We start from the raw sequence: 18,677 nt of genomic DNA on the forward strand, positions 1-18,677 counted from the left end.
GTCTCGTAATCGATGGTTTTTAGCGAATTTAAATATTAGTTCAGAATCATGACTATGGTCGAGGAATTTGAATTTGAACCCAACTCTACCAATTATAGTGTAAAATGTGGAAAGCTCTAAGCTGAATCATAAGTTGATCACCATATTTTTATATGGGTAGAACAACTGCAATCACTCACTAATTCTCAATCAAGTTATGCTGTATTTAGATGAATGTTATTATTTTCAATAATAATTGCAGTGTTCTTTATTTGAAGAATTAGTGATGTGAATATTTAAATATTAAAAATTTAACCTAGGCCATAGCTAAATAGGACTGTTTCACTTTGATAGCCCAAACTTTGCAAATATCTCTTTTATATCATAATATCCTTTATGTTCAGTTTATGTAGGTATTATTAATTCACTATACTCCCATGGCTAATTACTATAGAAGCATTCTCCTTATCTCTTAATATCCCTACATGCCTTCTACACTTCCTCAAACTTGTAAATAATCACAATTATCAATCAAACTCAACAAAAAAAATTATCCCTTACATATAATATGTTGCCATATCAAATTGCTTATTCCTTAGCTTGTAACATCGGTTATGAGACACTCCCTAAAAACTTCAAGACTACTCCTCAAAAAAAGGAGAAGGGCTAAAGTTTGCATAAAACCAATAACGACGCTGCTCCATATTTTCAAATGCGTTCTGGAGGTCACGAGGGGTTGGGATTCTGTATGTTGCAGGCAACTTTTAGCTCCGAATCTTATGCAAAAAGACTTTTTACCCAACGGCGCGGAACAAAGTTCTAAACAGGTAATTATGCAACGGGATTCACTTGAGGTCGTAACGTGTGCTCTTTTATCGAGGGCCTGCCTGCGGCATGTTCACAGGAGATAGAGCACTGCTACTATCACGGCACCGTGAAGGATTATCCAGGAGCCAGCGCTGCTTTTCACACGTGTAACGGTGTCAGCGGTGTCATTCACTTAGGCAACGAGACGTTCGTCATTCATCCATTTTACGGCGGCGATCTATCGGTCAGTTCAACTATCACTGAACGTTTTTACGCTGCTGCTATTCATTGGGGAAAGAATTGACTTTAGGGGTAATTTTGAAAGGGTAGAAAGTGGTGAATTCGAAAAGGGAACGTTAAGCAAAAACTGAAAGTAATTTACATTTTCTTTTAATGATATTTAACAGTGATGTCTATTATTTATTATTTATTATTTATTATTATTACTGCCAGAAATGGAAGTTGTTCGAACAAATTTTTTAAGAATAATTCTGCTTCCTAAAATAAGGAAGTAATGCTTTGAAGTAATATTCGAAATAAATAGTAGATACAAATTAATAAGACCAAAGCCATATCATTATTAATTCATAATTCTATTATTCAAATAATAACTAAGAAACCTTGACCTAATCGTCTGTAAACTTCTTGATGAAACATTTCAGAAATCAATTCTTTCTCCATTATACATATGTAGTTGTAAGATGAATGTTTGAATAACCACACGCTCGCCAGATTATCGTAGAATTTTGAATAATTTGCATCGGATATCCAAACAGGTACTTATCGATTTAAAGGCTATTGATTCAGCACACTATTATAAAAGGAAATGCAAGTGAATACAGAACACCTTGAAGGCTACTCTTAGTCGCACATGTAGTTAATGCTAGAATTATCACGAATTTATGTTTATCTATCTAGAAAGAAAACTTTCAGAATGATGAATCATTTAAAATAGTCATTGTTTCTGAATAATTAATTGTTAAAATATATCTAAAAATATGCATAATATGTGTCTGACTGCGAAACTTATTCTACTTGTGAACTCGCATTCCCAGTAGAATAAATTGTTGCGTCAGACAGATTTCACGCAAATTTAGACGTATTTTAAGCAACTAATAACGAAGATAAAAAAACAAAAACAAATGAAATTTGATCTTTTTTCATTTTCATCTTATTGTAGCATGTAGAATCACTCTTCAAAATTTCTAACGTAGAGACATAATAGTAAGACACCTTATATATCGTGTTACCTTCCTTACCGCGTACCACGTTACATTCCTCATTATATTGTGTATTATACACAGTATTACATTTCTTATTATAGTTCCCAATCTAACTGCGCATCATATTCTTTCTTTCCTTTCCCAATATATTTCCTTTGGGTATATCCCCCTCACCCCACATCACATTTCCCTTTCAAAATCTGCATCAGCTTCGTTTTCCCTTCCCTCATTACGTAAGACGAGTCAGTGAGACCTGCCATATGAAATATAATAACTCGTCTTTCATAAATTGTATCAGTCTTTACAGCCATCAAACTTAAACAATATTAACCTTAATTAAGATGTTGGGTTTACATTTATGCCTAACAAATTTTTAACTTTTTCCGACAATACTAAACTTCCGTATTTTACGTATATAATATACATTTTTGACTGTATATGCATTTGAACTATTTTTTAATCCTCTATGTATGTAGACTTTATCTTGCAAAAATGTTCCACAATTTTTCAAATTCATACGGACGGGAAGTTAAAAAATTGATTCACTAAAAAATCGACCACAAAAAGTCGACTAGCAAAAAATGGAGTTTTAAAAACAAATCGAAGTTAAATAGATTAATATAGCCAACTTCAATTATACACTAGATCAGATTCTCCTACATGTAAGTCGATGTAAGTCCATATAGCACAGAGACATCTTGAAAACGTTTCAAAGACAGCCAGTGAAATTTAAAAAATGATTAAAAGACGTCTTTAAAACGTCCAAAGTTATAAATCAGTGTGTCTTTAGAACGTCCTAAAATACATTTATAAGATGTCTTATAGACGTCCAAATTAAGACATCTTATGAACGTCAATTTCGGAAGTCTCTAAGATCTACGTTGTTGGATATTTTTAAGAGATCCAAATTATGTCGTCAGACGTTTAAACGTCTCAAACACATCCGTCTTAAACACGTCTTAAACACATCCAGTAAAGTCCTAAAAATGTCCAAAAGACGTCTTTAAGACGTCCGATGTTACAAATCAGTATGTCTTTAGAACGTCTTAAAAAACATTTATAAGACGTTTTAAGGACGTCCAAATTACGTATATAAGAAGTTCAGATAAAAATTAGACGTTTTTAAGACGTCCAAAAGCGTAAGTCTTTAGGACGTCCATGTAGTGTGTCTTTAAGACGTTTTATAGACGTAAACTTTACAAGTCTTTAAGATGTACGCTCTTGGATGTTTTTAAGACGTCTAAATTATGTCGTAAGACGTTCAGGCATAAAATGAACATAAAATAGACGTCTCCAAGACATCGTGTGCTATCTGGGTTAAAGACGTTTTTTGAATTAAAAAGAGATTTCAAAAAAGGAACAGTTTTTTAAAAAATCGATCCGACTATGTGGTGAAGAAATCGATTCACAATAAAATCAGCCAACGAAAGATCGCTACAAAACACTCGATCCACTGCTGTAAAAAACTCTATCTTTTGAAAAATCGTTTAAAGATCGGCATCCTTAAATACACCCTCCAGAACCCCCATGGTTCCCCCACTAGTGAACCACTACTTCCACTCAAAAGACGCGAAGAACCTTCAAGGTGTCCTCACATCTAACACCGAGCGTTTCATGCGACCGGCATTAGAGATCTTCGACAGCAGAGACAAAAGATGTGCACAGTGTACTCGCCCCGAGGGCATCACAGAGGATCCTGTCGCGAGATGTTTGACTGGATCCTGTGAACCCGACTGCTGGCTGTTGTAACGTCGGCAAACACGTCGGGCCACCCTCGATCCAGTTTCGTTAGCACGGCAGACGAAGCGAGAGGATCGAGTTAAGCCGCCATCAAGCTGGCTGCGAGTCTCGTAAACGAGTAATTGGGAGCCGACGCGCTAAATTCTACAGCTCGCAGTTGGCAAGCTTGTTGTTGCTGTTCGGGGCACAGCTGTTCCGCGCGTTTACCTAAGCCCTGCTATCGGGTCGGCTCGCTGGCCCGGAAATTGCCGTCGGAACCATTCAGCCGAGTTTCCTTCCGTCGCGAGGGCGCGCATCGCGAAGTCGCGCCACTTCTCGAAAACGTCGGCCGTCTGCTCGAGAATTACGCGGGAAGAGAAGAAAGAGTGCAGACAGAGACGTACCAGGTGGCCCAGTTTTTTCTGCCATAACTTTGCCAGCATATCGTACAAGCCAAACGAAGAAAAAATATATAAATATGGGGTCTTAAATGCTTTATTAAGGAGTTACAATAAAAATGCTTTATTGCTTTAAATGCTGGTTTTAAATGCTTTATTAAAAAGTTATAATAAAAATACAGAATAACCGCGGATTGCTTTCTCAATAGATTGGCATTATAATTCCATTTCAAAATGTTATTTGTTATTACAAATATAGAACTGATATCTAAAATAATAGAATTTAGTACATTTTTAATTTCTTTTTCATTTTCTTGAATTGCAGTAAATACGTTATGAATATTTTTAGTAAACTTTTCCGTTCATACTAGGAATTGATTCCTGTTAACCTATCCATCATTGTAGATGATCGTCAGTTAGCCATTACTGTACTGATACTGCGTATTTTGAGATAGAATTATAATGTAAGTCAATCGTCAAGAAAGCAGTCTATTGTTGTTTTGTACTTTTGTTATAACCCCTTAATATAGCATTTAAGAAGCTATGTTTAGCTTCAATTTATTTATGTTTCACCAAATGAGAAAATAAAATAAATTATGGTCTCAAGAAATAAGAGAAATAGCGAGTCTGAAACGAGTAAAATCAAAGCTAAAAATCTCTGCCTTTCACCTCGTTGAACTACTTTAGATTGGAATTCATGTACCTGAAACGGTACACATCCATAAAATAGTGATCGATTTTCCCTCCGACTATTGTTTTTGAAATACTTCTCTAACAGTCCTAAACTCGTAAAATCTAGTAGAGTACTAAGTTATTAAAGAACCAGTAAATCAATCTACGATCCTTTATAAACTCATCACTAAGTTAAAGTACTCAGTAATCGACACTTTGGGCAAGTTCTAATAAACTATTTTCTGGCCAAAAATTTTATTGCATAATATCCATATAGCATGCATAGTATAGTAGTATTGCCACTGTAATAAATTTTTGTAAATTTCAAAATAGGCAATTTTAAACTAGAATCTGAATTTTAAGCTGAATCAGTGAGTTGAAAAACAATACAAGTCCAGAAATCACATTTTAAGATATTTAATTCCAACATCTAGTTCTGTGCATTTCACACATTTAAACCCCAGATCCAGGATGTATTAAATCCACTTGTATTCTGTATGACTTAATACCGTTAGGATCTGGAATCTATATATAACTTTGAGATTATTTAAAAATGGCTAATTTTAGACTTACAAAGGAAGCATCAGACATAAGTCACACAGATTTAAACGAAATTTGGCAGAATAATACGTCTATATCTGCAACAAACGTATCTATAATTTTAGCTGTAGATATCGAACCAATTATGAGAAAATTAGGTGTAAAGTGTGTAAGAACTATGTAGTCAGATTCATTCGAATAGTAAGTGAAGCCACTCAACAGCAGTTATGGTACAGTAACAAACGTCGCTGCCTACAAATTTTTTGTCTGAAATCCGAATCCATCACGAGAATTTTTTTTTCTAAACTTTTTTCATAAAACCAATTTGCTAAAGTTGTAGTAACATACACTATTTTATACATTTGTATTAAACTTATAGTTTACATGTACACTTATACTTTACATAGAAATGTTTGTAATTATAAGTCAATAAATAATTTAATACAAATGTACAAAATAATGTACATTACTACAATTTCAGTATAATTGATTTTGTGAAAAAAATCTACAACAAAAGATATTTTCGTGATGGGATCAAACTCCTGACAAAAAGTTTGCAGTCAGCGACATTTGCCAGTGATTGACGTTTATCACAACAACTATTAAATGGCTCCTCTTACTATTCAAATATACTTAACTACGCGATTAATACAAACTTTACACCTAATTTTCTCATAATTGGCTCGATATCTACAACTAAAATTATAGACAGGTTTGTTGCAGACATAGACGTATCACTCTACCAAATTTCATTAAAATCGGTGTGTGCCATGTCCGCTGCTTCCCTTGCTAGACCGTTCTTCAACTCACCGATTCAATTAAATTCAAGGAAAGTGTCAATAACTAACCCAATATCAGTCACTATTATACATATTTCACCCTATTTCCTTCGTCTCTTGAAACTATTCTCTCATTTCTGAGACTCTACTAACGTGCAAGTAGACACTGTGTCCTTGGACAGTCAGCACGCCTGCCTGACTGTACTTGCTATTCACGAAGCCGTCTCGAAGCGACAACGTGACGGACAGAGTGCAGAAGACGTAACAGGCGACACGCCGTTATTTTCCTGTGAGGCCGACGTTACCATCGAATTTTACGAAGCCTGCCTTTACGACACCGTGGGGCTGGCAATCGGAAAGTCGATAATCGTTCTTCGTCGGAAACGACGCGGACGGATTCGGAGCGAGCGGAGCGTGGGCGTTCCACGGAATCGCGGGGTAACGATTAACCGAGAAAAAGTTGGAGTAAGCGCCGCGATAGTAGGTCATGATCCTCCGGCTGGCGAGCGCTGTGGAAAAAATGCGGCGCACAGGTTGTAATCGAGTGCAAGGAGCGACGTTAGAGACGGGCAACGGACTGCTCGATGAATGTTAACTATATGCAGACCTCTCTTTTAGCAGAAACATCCTCACGTTATATTTGAGGCCCGAACAAAGGGTAACAAAGGCTGCGCTAACTCGGGGAATCTTGAGTGGCGTGCAAAGGGCCGCCGGCAGAAGCATGTTCTTGGGCTATCGGAGAACACTTCCGATCGATACAAGAGAGACGTCCGTGAGACAACCAAATACATCGAAACTGCCATCATTATCGACAAGGCCATGGTACAGTAGTAACAATTCCACTACGAAGACTCTCCTTCGCCATTACGATCGTGGTTACGATCGTCCTCGACGATCCTACGGTTAACCCTCTTCCGCACTGCCCGGGGTCGTTTTGTGGGTGTAACGGGAGAGGGAGGTGATTCCACGGGTAAAAATAAAGGGAAATTGCGGAGTACATTTTTCTACTACGAAGCTTCGTTTTCGAGAAAATCGGTTTCGTATGTTCGCCTGACTAGTGTGGTTCTGTACTACTTGAACGGCGGAGTACGGTCACTGATTGGCGTTTCTACTTGCGGGGTGAAGTTTGTGAAGACGTGTAGAGGTTTTCAAGTGGTGCAAAGTTACGATTTTCAGCGCAGTTTTATTGAATATCAGAATTTCAGTTTTATGAAGCCAAGACAAGTTTGGTTTTAAATTTCCGACTATTCTAATTCCTAATTTTGACATATTGAAAAATGAAAGAAAATTTCTTATTTTATTGTTTATAGTGATAGAATTTAGATAAGTTATGACAGAGAGTTTTTTACACTATTTTCTTCAGATTAAGTTTAAAAACGCGATCTTAAAAATTATGATATTCAAAAATTCACAACAAGAAAAATTCTTCGTGAAAAAAATTTAAAACTGTTTTGTTTTTCAGTCTTCAATTTTAAATAAGAGATAGTTTGTTAAAATATACATAGTAGCAAAATAGTCAATTCGTAATAAACAATGCTAAAAACTAGGATAATTATTTTGTACAACCGTAAATTGCACCAAATCCAAAAGTCCAGATCAATTTTCCTTCTTGAGATAATAGTTCAGCATGTAAATGAAAAGATCATTATAAAACTCTATTTTTATCACAAAGTTGCCGTAACAGTGCGGATAAGGGCTAAGAGAATCGACATAATCGTTAAAAGAAATCGCGACGACGTCTCTAAACTCGGTCAAGGATGTAATTCAAACTAGATCGTTATCAAACGTCGAGGACGTAAAATCAGTCGATACGATCAAGTTTAACGATCTCTATTGACGTAAATAAACGCGTAAAGTCAATGGCAGACATAAACGTTCGTCTCGTTGTTTTTTCCAGTTCGAAAAGAGGAACGGTAGCACCAGAGCAGAGGTTGTTCACGATGCCATCCAAGTCGCTAATATCGCGGATTTGGTAAGTGAAAAGTCACGTTAACCGTTTGAGTACCTACTTGTGCTATAAGTATCTTTTACTCTATAAATCGTATTAGACAAATAGTAAAGGGTTAAAATTCTCAAAAACTGAACTGCTTAATTAATTGATCAAAGGTCAACCTAATCATATTTTATGTAACTGTAAAATAATTTATTATCTTACATACTTTCGTTAAAGTATTATGAATGGATCTGTTTGATAATCAAATAACGAGAGCTTACAAGAAAAAAGATTTAGGTTATTCTCTCAGGTTCGACGTAATAATTGTGTTACAGAAATTTCTTTTTATAAGATTCAAAATAAAAGTACCACGATGGTAGCACTCCTCATTAACCCTAGAACACAAAGACTCGACATGTTCAAGGTACAATTGTTAAAGCTTTTGACGTAAATATTAAGCAACAAAAATGACAAATATGTTTCTACTAAAGAGCTATTAAGGACAGTTCAAATTTCCAACACTGTGCCTTCAGATAAAATATTTTCTCGTTACTACCTCATGTCTCATTGATGAGTTTATAACGAGGTCCAGTTATCGAGAACTCGTCTCGTGATGGTCCACTTTGATCTTATCGACGATGCGAATGACGATATGCACAAGCAAAGCTTGTTCGTTGCAAATAGTTTGAAGGCATTAATGAATATAAGAATGAACTTATAATGAGGAATGTATTAAATAACGTTTGTGTTCTAGGGTAATACACTTGAGTATATATCAGATTATGTTTCAAATAATCCCTCTGTGGTCTTTCTGTTTTGCAGTACTTCCGTACGTTAAATACTAGAGTCTCCATCATATACATCGAAACCTGGCAGGGCGTAAACCAGGCGGACATCGAGAAAGGCATGGATATCAGTCGCGCTTTGCTCAACTTAAACAACTACACGACGCGAAGGATGTTCCACCTTTCCCAAGACACTACCCAATTGCTCACGTAAGCGCAGAAATGTTAATTTTTGGCCAATAACCTTGGGCCAGGTACTCTGAAAACAACACTTATATCGCGTTGAATCTCTTTCCTCACGTTATTACTGTAAATAGGCGTGTAAACGTACCAATGTACATACATACGCAATGAACATACAACTTCAATTTTTAATTTTTTCTGTATGAAGAAAAATTCCCATGCAGAGCCATCGTTTTTAGAACAATCTTTAGCATAAAATATTTTGTATTATTATGGATTTATACTTTTGAAACATTAGCTATGTATTTCATTAGGTCTCTAAATAATGCAGTTACATTTGTGTAAAATTACTTTTATTATTATTTAAATTATTGCGTGGTTTCTGTTGTATATTATTTTAAATAGCTACCACGATTTGCGTGGTCCTAAATGAAAAATTCGAAAATGATTTTAATCTCTTAATCAGTCGCTACCATCTGAATTAAAATGAAGCAGGAAAAATTGTTTTAAAGAAATAACAGTCATCTAAAGTAAAAGTTATTAAGTTGTTTACTTCTTTAGGTAATAACAAACTGTCACTTCTAAGTATTAATATAATTTTAGTTCACACAATAAAGGAACATCTATTTAATATGATTGTAAAATAGGAACAAGATTCATCAATCCATTTTTGAGATCTGATAGCCGCACAAAACGATACATAGAAAGAAACATGCAATAACTTGCATAATAATAAAGATAATTGCACGAAAATTACACTGCATTATCTTAAAAAATGATTGACATGGAAGAAATATTTACTTAAAAACTTTAGCTCTGCAATCTTTGGGTCTATACCTCTCAACTCTATAATTATATCTCTTAAAGAACATTTATTTATTTTCAAATAAGGTATAACCTCTTGCTCCCTTGTATCATTCCTTCAATCGAGCTCTGTACCTCTATTATTAGTCTCTTAAGATGAACATTTGTAACTATAGTGCTTGTTTGCAGAGGTGAAACGTTCTTGGGTGGGGAATCGGGAGTGGCCGTGCCCTCGACTGTCTGCAAGCAGGAGTCCATAGGAATCAGTGTCGACTTGAACACTTACGAGCCCCATCTTCTAGCTGGCACCATGGCTCACATGATCGGCCACAACCTAGGCATGAGCCACGACGATGGAAGTTAGTTTCGACGTCAAATATCTTTCTCTCGTGGCGAAGGAGTGGCTACTTTCGTTCGTAACGGGAAATTGTTTGCAGGGAGCGAGTGCATCTGCCGCGATTGGCACGGATGCATCATGGCCAAGTCGATCGTCGGCCTGGAGAACGTTCAGCCGTATAAGTTCTCTGAATGCAGCAAGACGGACTACATAGAATCGCTGAAGATCGGCGAGGGCCTCTGCCTCTTCAATAAACCAAACGAGGTAAGAGGATACTAGGATACGCTATAAAGCGGAAGAAAGACGAGATTGAATCGTGGACTGCCTTGAGAAAGCAAATTCCTGTACGAAGTTTCAAAAGATATAGTTTCTCCCTGTTTATCGGTTAGCAACTAAATTTTTTATGTGCACTGTGGTCAAAAAGACGTAAATGACTTATTATTTCCTTAATATTTTTTATCTTGAAAATGTTACAGCATCAGTTTCTGAAATTGTTATTTAAAAATTAATTACTTTTGGAAAGTACTTTTATGTACATAAATTTGGGAAAATGTGATGCACCTAATATCTTCAGTCTCTAATTTTATGTAAGAAAAGTTGGTAGGATAAGACAGTATTAGTTGGTTATAATTTTCAGTGATAATTACTATCTAATGAATTACACTTAAAAAAGGGATAAGAAAGTAGATAAATTATAACATTAATTATCGAAACACAGTAAGTACCAATTAACGTAAAATCACTGAAGTATCCCTATTCATTATCTTACAACTAGACATCTAGTCATATTAGCACGTATTACCTCAAGTATTTCTCTTAGATTCCTACTGTTTGTGCAAACATATATGTGTTATATATTTAAAAAGAAAATTATTAATGGAAAGAAAATATTAAAGAAAAGTAGGATTTTAAGGGACCATCAAAGTTCTAGGAATATTCAGTTAATAGTAGCATTTTAATGTACATAAATGGTAATTTAAGGTTCCTCCAAAACGTAAAGGGGGCTAAGTATTCGCTAACAAAGTGAAAGAAAACTATTAACTACAAATTTCAGTCAGTTAGAAAATCATTTTCTTCGACAGCTCGAACTGAGGACGTCTTGTGGAAACAGGGTAATTGATGATGGGGAACAATGCGATTGCGGGTCGATCGACGAGTGCCATAAACGTGACCCGTGCTGCGATCCGATCACCTGCAAGCTCACTTCAGAGTCCGAGTGCGCCACGGGACCTTGCTGCAGCAATTGCAGGGTAGGTTTCAACGTCCCCCTACGTTTTAAAGCGCGTCAAGCTTTCGTACGTGTTACTGGCTAACAAACCCCTCGCGTGGCTTTAATAACTCACGCCGTCAGGTTTAATTATTCATATCTTATTTTTGCGTGACCAGAGTAAACTAAAGCTCGAGATCCATACACGATAACGCTGGAGGAAATTAAAAATGGGACAAATGCACATATGCTGGACGAATTTTTAAACTTCATTTTAGCGGGAAGCTTCGTATAAATGAACTGTGTTTTTTTATTTAGGGGTGAAACTAACTCACTTTTTTAGATTAATTAATGTCTGTAGCTGTACAGGGTACAGCAGAATCTCGAGTGAGCGTTATTCTAAATTCTGATTATTTAATGTTTTAATGTAATGTAGAGGTCTAGCAATGATAGTAAAACTTGAGCTATGATTTAATGGCAACGTAACAAAAGTTAGAAAAATAGGCGCCAAAAAGACACTTCAATTTTAAATTTGATTTTAAACTGAATTGATTTTACTTTATTAAAGTTTAATTGTACTAACACAATTTACAGTATTTTCTCACTAAGACTCACGACTTGAAATGATGAATCTATAGAATGTAATGGACATGTTTACAAGCATGAGTTTATAAAGAAAAAATAAAAACAGAGAGCAAAGAAAAGACAAGTTTTATCAACTGAATTAATAGACACATAATATAGGGTAATATAGCAGTGAGTGATAATTCTACATAAAAAACAGGCTTGCTAGGCGTGTCTTGACAAACAATTTATATTAGGAAAAAAATTATTTTGATTAGCTTTTTATAATACCCCTCAACGTTTAACTCTCGTCCAACTTCCTTAATTAGGTACAATATGAAACATCAAATATAAATGCGTGAATTTAATCATCTTTTACAAAAAACTATCTGAGCCAATATCTAATTTCACTAATAACAGAAAAGAGTTGGAGATATTAGCAAATTGTAGGGATTGTGCAGAAATTTCAACTCTAAATACTTTTTTTAGAACGACTGTGTTTTTAAAAAATAACCACACTCTATCGCTGCTTCTTCTAGAGTATCTCCCCTCGCCTCGAAGGACCACGCATATCACCACCACAAGAAAAACACACCGCACTCCACTCTGTTCCAAACACTCGTCACATGCACTCTGCCCTAGTTCACTCTTATCACTCTCATTCTAAGCAGACACCCAAGACGCATTCGAATACAGTTCTCTAATCACGCTTAGGAAAACACTAGCTTCTATTTATCCATACACACAGACACACATTAGCCAAACAAATACATGTTAGCCAGTGTTGTGACCGATACCGCTATCAATTCTATCAATATTAGTTTATTTTCGATCTAGTATCGATACGTATCAAATACGCGAGCACCGAAAAGAATTGATACCCCATCAATATTTGCATAACAGTATTGATACCAGTTTAATACTTTCACAAAAATATTAATACCTTTCGAGGATATCGATACCTATTTCATACTTTAATGCTACAAAAGGCAATTATAGGTAATATCAAAGTTCATTTGTTTATTGTTAGAGAATGCACCATATTGGAGCGTGGTTATTATTTTACTAATTAATTATTGAAAATTTATGAACGCGTACATACACATATTGAGACGAAGAATTTAAGTGTTTATAGACTTATAAATAAAGAAGAAAGATTGCCAAGCATGATGCACCTAACCGCATGTAACAGCAATATAAATTCTTCCTATATTAACCATATTTACATTCATTTTGCATAGTTAATAAAACATAATTCCTTGTATTAATATATTTCGGTAAAGCATCAAATGAGTATTTATATCTAATTTCATTTAACAAATGAGTGTAGCATTTAACAGATGCCAATTATTATCAAACGAGTATCAATACATTCGTAAAGTATCAAACAAATGATTCAATATAGTATTGGTTTGGTATCAAATGAAGAAGCATCGGTATCGAACATTGAAACCAAGTTTATTTTGACTCAATACTTATCGATACTTCCCAATGAGTAATTCAGTATAGAATTGCTTGAATATCATGAATAGTATCAGTATCGATCCCATCATTACATATTACACCATTCCAGTACCCTAGAAAATTAACGAAAGGATAATTTAATGACGCAGTTGCTACCACGAGGCGTGGTGTGCCGAGAAGCGACCAATGAGTGCGATCTACCGGAAGTCTGTTCAGGAGAAACAGGCCAGTGTCCGACGGATGTATTCAAGAAGAACGGGAATCCTTGCTCGAACAACGCTGGTTATTGTTACAACGGTGAATGTCCAGCTTTGGACACCCAGTGCCAGAATATCTGGGGATATGGCGGCATTGCAGCGGACAACCAATGCTTCGAACAGTTTAATTCCAAGGGATCGTTGAACGGACACTGCGGCACGGACGCTTCCGGCCATTACATCAAATGCGAGGCTAAGTGAGTGAATGCTCCTTTTAACGTTGAGAATGTCTTCAGCAAGAAACCATGTATGAGCTTCGAAGACGAAGAAGATATTTACTAAGCAAATAATATTGACAGAAAGAGTAGAATTATTTAGTGAAAGATATTTCGTGAAAAAGGAATTAGCACAGAGATGTATATGAAGATGTAAAATTTATAATATAGAATTGAAATTCAAAACTTTGAACATGATCTTTGAAATATATCTTGAAAATAAGTTGAGGCTTTCCTGTTGTTGTAAGCTTCTGGGAAAAGGATGAAGATCAGTCAAAATATATACTACGCACCTTTAATTAGATTTACTCACTGTCAGTGAATTCCATTTAGTTACATTATTCAAGGAATTATTTGTTGTCCATTTAAATAATATGAAGTTGTATTACAAATTTATGCAAACTATGTTAAAGCTTAAACTATAAACTATTTTGAACTGTATTTAAAGCTTACACAACAGCCACATATGGGTCGAATATTACAGAGATATTGCTTTATATACTCTTTTAATCAATACTTTCCTTTCTCAGGAATGTTCGCTGTGGATCGCTGCAATGTCAGCGAGGCAGCAAACAACCTGTAACCGCTGGCATAGATCATTCTAGGACCATAATATCGATAAAGAGCAAAGAATATGAGTGCAAGTAAGTTGAACGCTTGATATTATTAATTCTGATATTATTAAAATTAGTTAGAATAAAATTATAATTAACCTATTATCGTAAAAACATATCTTTTCTGGATACTTTTTTTTAACTCAACATAGTATTTATATCTATCATTTTTTTTTACTATACAAAATGCTCAACAATAAATCAGAAACTTTAAGAAGTGATTCCATATATCAAATTAAGATAGAAATAAAAAGTATCGAAATTATGTTTGATTTATTAGTTGTTGAAAAAACGCCTAAAATATACATAAAGTGTGTCTGTTTTGGAGACCCATTCTACTGATATCGCTGCATGTCACTTGCTCATGCTAATGCTAATACACAGCCGCAGTAGAATAAGTCCTAAGTCAGACACATTCTTCGCACAGTTTAAACCATATCTTTAGGAATTAATAACTCAGAAACAAGACCTCAAATACAATGTAGTCATTCCAATTTTCCTTCTATTTCGCTATGTTGAATCAGTCTTCAAAATTTCTGATAACTCTTGTCGCACACTCGTATACAAAATATAGTTCCAATGACGAAAACTGCTCTCGATTATTCCTGATAGGCGAAACATAAATCACATCACTGGACCTTATTGTCAAGTCCATTTAACTAATATGCATATAATACATATGTAAATGCATTATTATCTGACTGCGGTTATTTATGCATTTGTGGAAAATTTCAAAAAAATGCAAAAAACTACAAAATCTACATAATACACAAAAATGTACAAAATAATGAAAGTTAACCCTTTGTTGTCACACTTATTGTACAAAACACAGTCGACTCCAGACCCAGTATAATTTTCAAGTAACTACTATGTAGAAGATAACAATGATATTGAATAAAAAATTTAGAAACATAGTTTGAATATTCTAGAATATGTTCCAATGAAAAAAAATTAAGTGGCATCATGTTCAACAACAAAAATTTGTAGCGTAACAGACAATAATAGAAATTCACAGTAGACGAAACAATTAGTACCATTATAAACGATGTCTCGAAGACATCTTTCTTCAAAGTCAAACTCTGTGTCAATTTAACCCAGTATGACAATCAAGGGTTAAATACACTTTGTAAGATTTGATAACTGAAACAAGTTTTTAATTAGACAACATTTTTTCAATCGTGTTTACGAAAATAGAAATTTGCATAAACATTCGCAATCTAGATATTATTATCATTTATAACAGTTTTGAAAGCTAGAAGCAAGCAACACTGATTTCGTTTGTTCGCAAAGATCGACAACTGGAAAGGTGGAGGGCTCAGAAAAACCGGGTATGGGACTGGTACTGGATGGAACATCCTGCGGAGATAATTTGGTAAGTTCCACGAGACTTGGCGTTGTAGTCTGAATTCGACAACGCCCAGTTTTCCGTGCGATGCTAATGGGCTCAGTTTATCGTCGCTGTAAACCAGATTATGCAAAGTTGCGGGCCACCGTATGGAGCAGTGCACGCAAACAACACTGTTTGCCTTCAATCTAGGTGGCCCACGAGAAACAACGACGGAGGAGTACAAGGGTGTAATTTGTACGTTTCAGATTTGCGTGAATCAGACTTGCACGAGTCGCTTCCCGTTCATAGACAAAGAGAAGTGTCCTAGCAGTCTCGATAACAACGAATGCTCCGGAAATGGCGTAAGTCATCTATCTAGGCGAAGATTGTCAACTTCTAATTTTCGAACTCGACAGTGATTCGTAATCTGGAACGAGCTTTAAAATTTGGGGGACGTAGAGTAGGGTGGAACGAAAAATAAGAGCAGAATTTTGTTTATTATTTATGACTTCTAATAGCACTTAGATAAAAGTTATTTTTCGTGATGGTATTTAACTGTCGAAATTAAAAGTTGATGAAATCTTTTGAAATGCTGTATCGCACAAAAATTGTTGTTTTTATTGGTTTTGGAATCTTTTTAAAATACTTATTTCTTTGGTTTTATACAAGTCTTTCCTAAGATCACATTAAATTATGATTACATTCTATTATACAATATGATCTTTTTAGAATACATGGAGAACGAAAGATTTTAAAAAATGCAAATTCCTAACAAATAAAATTAGTAATTTTTTTGCATGAGTTTCATTTTGAAAGAAAATATGAAGTATGCATCTTTGCTCTTAAAAATACAAAACAATTTAAAGATATAATTAAGTTTCAAATACATTTAAGAAAATATATAATTAAGATTTCATGCTTCATGTTTTAGCGGACATTAGCTTTCACAAATTTAATCAGCAAAATTAAAAATAAATGTTTTTCACTATTAAAAATAATCACACAAGTGTGATATTTTTCGTTCCACCCATATGTAGAATTTTACAAACAGAAGCATTCAAGTTCAGTTTTTTAACTAATTTTGAGATATTTCATTCAATTTTACCAAATAAGTTCAAACAGCATACCATGACTTGCAGTCCCCCATGTTTTTTAATTGTTAAAAAACGACACTTAAAATATGTTTTAACCTCGAAAAAAGGAAAAGAAGTTCCGATAACGCATCTCTTTTGTCGCAGGTGTGCACAAACATGAACAAGTGCTACTGCAACCTAGGATGGAGTGGGCCAGATTGCTCCATAAAACAGGAAATACCAACGCTTCCGCCGACAACTCACATGCCCGAATCAGCTGGTAAAAATAATTCAGATCCTAAACCGAGGAAGAAAGAGACCCCCTACGGTAAGTTCTGACTCGTAAATCTCGTCCAGAATATCGAAACAAGAAATTGAAGCTGTCGATGATCATTGAAACGGATGAGGCACTGAATCGCCAACGACCGTTTCAATTTCTTCCAGTAATAGCGTAGGGATGCTGGGTACCAATCGCCGGGTACGGTAGACAATTTCGACCTAGATTTAAAACTCGAATTCGTACTTCGTTGATTCATTGAATTCTTATTCGCGGCAATTTCTTTGGACCATACATATGAGGTGAAATATTGAGGCTATTCACATCTGATATTTTATTGCTAGTAGATCGATCGAACATTTGTTTTCCATGGATAACACTGTTTGAAAGGTTACACGAACTTTTAAGCTGGGTCTACATCAGCGAACACGGTTTGCAACAATGTTTGCAAATAGTTCGCAAACTTTTTATCGCGAACACTAAGAACGGTATGCGAATAAATATGCAAACAGATCATTTCTAGGAAATTTAATTTCCATACTGTTCGTGTAACATTTGAAGTTTCTGTAAATTTTCAAAAATATCATTCGTATTAGCATGGATATTAGCATACACGAAGGTATTAGCTTCAGAATTGCTAAGATATGATAGTTGAAGTCAAAATGTTTCAGTAAACATATATTATTGTTTCCTTAAAGAATTAACGATGAATTTTATGAACCGAACTTTTTACTCTGAAGAAGGAAGAAGTTTTAATATTGTATATGTGTATGGCTTTGCATTTTAAGGGTCCATAACAAAATCAATCCTTGTTAGATTTTACAACTTTATATGAGCACATATCATAATTATTAGAAGCGAAGTTCGCAGTATAGTGAAAGCTTATATCATCAAAAACGCAGTACGTCTAATATGATGATTATCCTATCAAAAGAAGATTAATTTTGCAAACAAGAATTAAAGATGTTAGAATATAATATCGCTCTTCTAAAAAAAGACAAAAATTGATCAGCATCCTTTTCGTTATAAATTTCTCATTTGTTATAACGTGTTCCAAGAAAACACTTAAACAATTCTATTTTCTCATTTAACAAACAGCAGCTATCTATTCTTATATCAAAATAAACGCAGGCTGACATGCAAAAGTCACGTCAATTTAAACACAGTATAGTCTTTACTTAAAACAATTCTTTAGAAGTCTAAAGAAAGACCTGAACTTTTGTAGCAATATTTTCACGTGGGTGACCCTGTATAACTGACCACATCTTAAAGTAAGTCTTTCAATATTCTGAATCAGTTCGAAGACCTTCCAAACCACATCATCCATAGCGAAAACAAAATTTCGATCAGTCCACTAGCATTGAAAATAATAGGGGCAGACGGGTCACATGAATCGCCCTGTACTTTATTGCCCTTGGTCAAAGGTATCGGTCAGTTAACCATACAGAAGGAAGCATCGTCGAGATCGAAGGATCCGGAGGAAGGAAGGCGGAAAGGGCGGCGATAAGCGATACTCTACC

The 18,677-nt window shown here is 35.0% G+C and overlaps 1 protein-coding gene across 10 annotated transcripts in view; it reads left to right on the forward strand.

The window, feature by feature from the left end:
* The window catches only part of Mmd (disintegrin and metalloproteinase domain-containing protein mind-meld), a 154,771-nt gene that overhangs the window by 101,358 nt on the left and 34,736 nt on the right, over window positions 1-18,677 (forward strand). For 9 of the 10 annotated variants that reach the window (XM_076381506.1, XM_076381511.1, XM_076381502.1 and 6 more), the window contains 13 exons: window positions 737-806; window positions 884-1,030; window positions 6,736-6,939; window positions 8,015-8,089; window positions 8,873-9,045; window positions 10,012-10,181; window positions 10,260-10,423; window positions 11,242-11,409; window positions 13,544-13,848; window positions 14,397-14,510; window positions 15,771-15,852; window positions 16,074-16,169; window positions 17,046-17,208. In XM_076381506.1, coding sequence (XP_076237621.1) covers window positions 737-806; window positions 884-1,030; window positions 6,736-6,939; window positions 8,015-8,089; window positions 8,873-9,045; window positions 10,012-10,181; window positions 10,260-10,423; window positions 11,242-11,409; window positions 13,544-13,848; window positions 14,397-14,510; window positions 15,771-15,852; window positions 16,074-16,169; window positions 17,046-17,208 — 1,931 coding nt within the window. The remainder of the gene's footprint in view (window positions 1-736; window positions 807-883; window positions 1,031-6,735; window positions 6,940-8,014; window positions 8,090-8,872; window positions 9,046-10,011; window positions 10,182-10,259; window positions 10,424-11,241; window positions 11,410-13,543; window positions 13,849-14,396; window positions 14,511-15,770; window positions 15,853-16,073; window positions 16,170-17,045; window positions 17,209-18,677) is intronic. The other variant, XM_076381504.1, reaches the window with a different exon arrangement.

Source organism: Calliopsis andreniformis, chromosome 6 (genome assembly GCF_051401765.1).
Source record: "Calliopsis andreniformis isolate RMS-2024a chromosome 6, iyCalAndr_principal, whole genome shotgun sequence".
In the NCBI taxonomy this organism is placed as follows: domain Eukaryota; kingdom Metazoa; phylum Arthropoda; class Insecta; order Hymenoptera; family Andrenidae; genus Calliopsis; species Calliopsis andreniformis.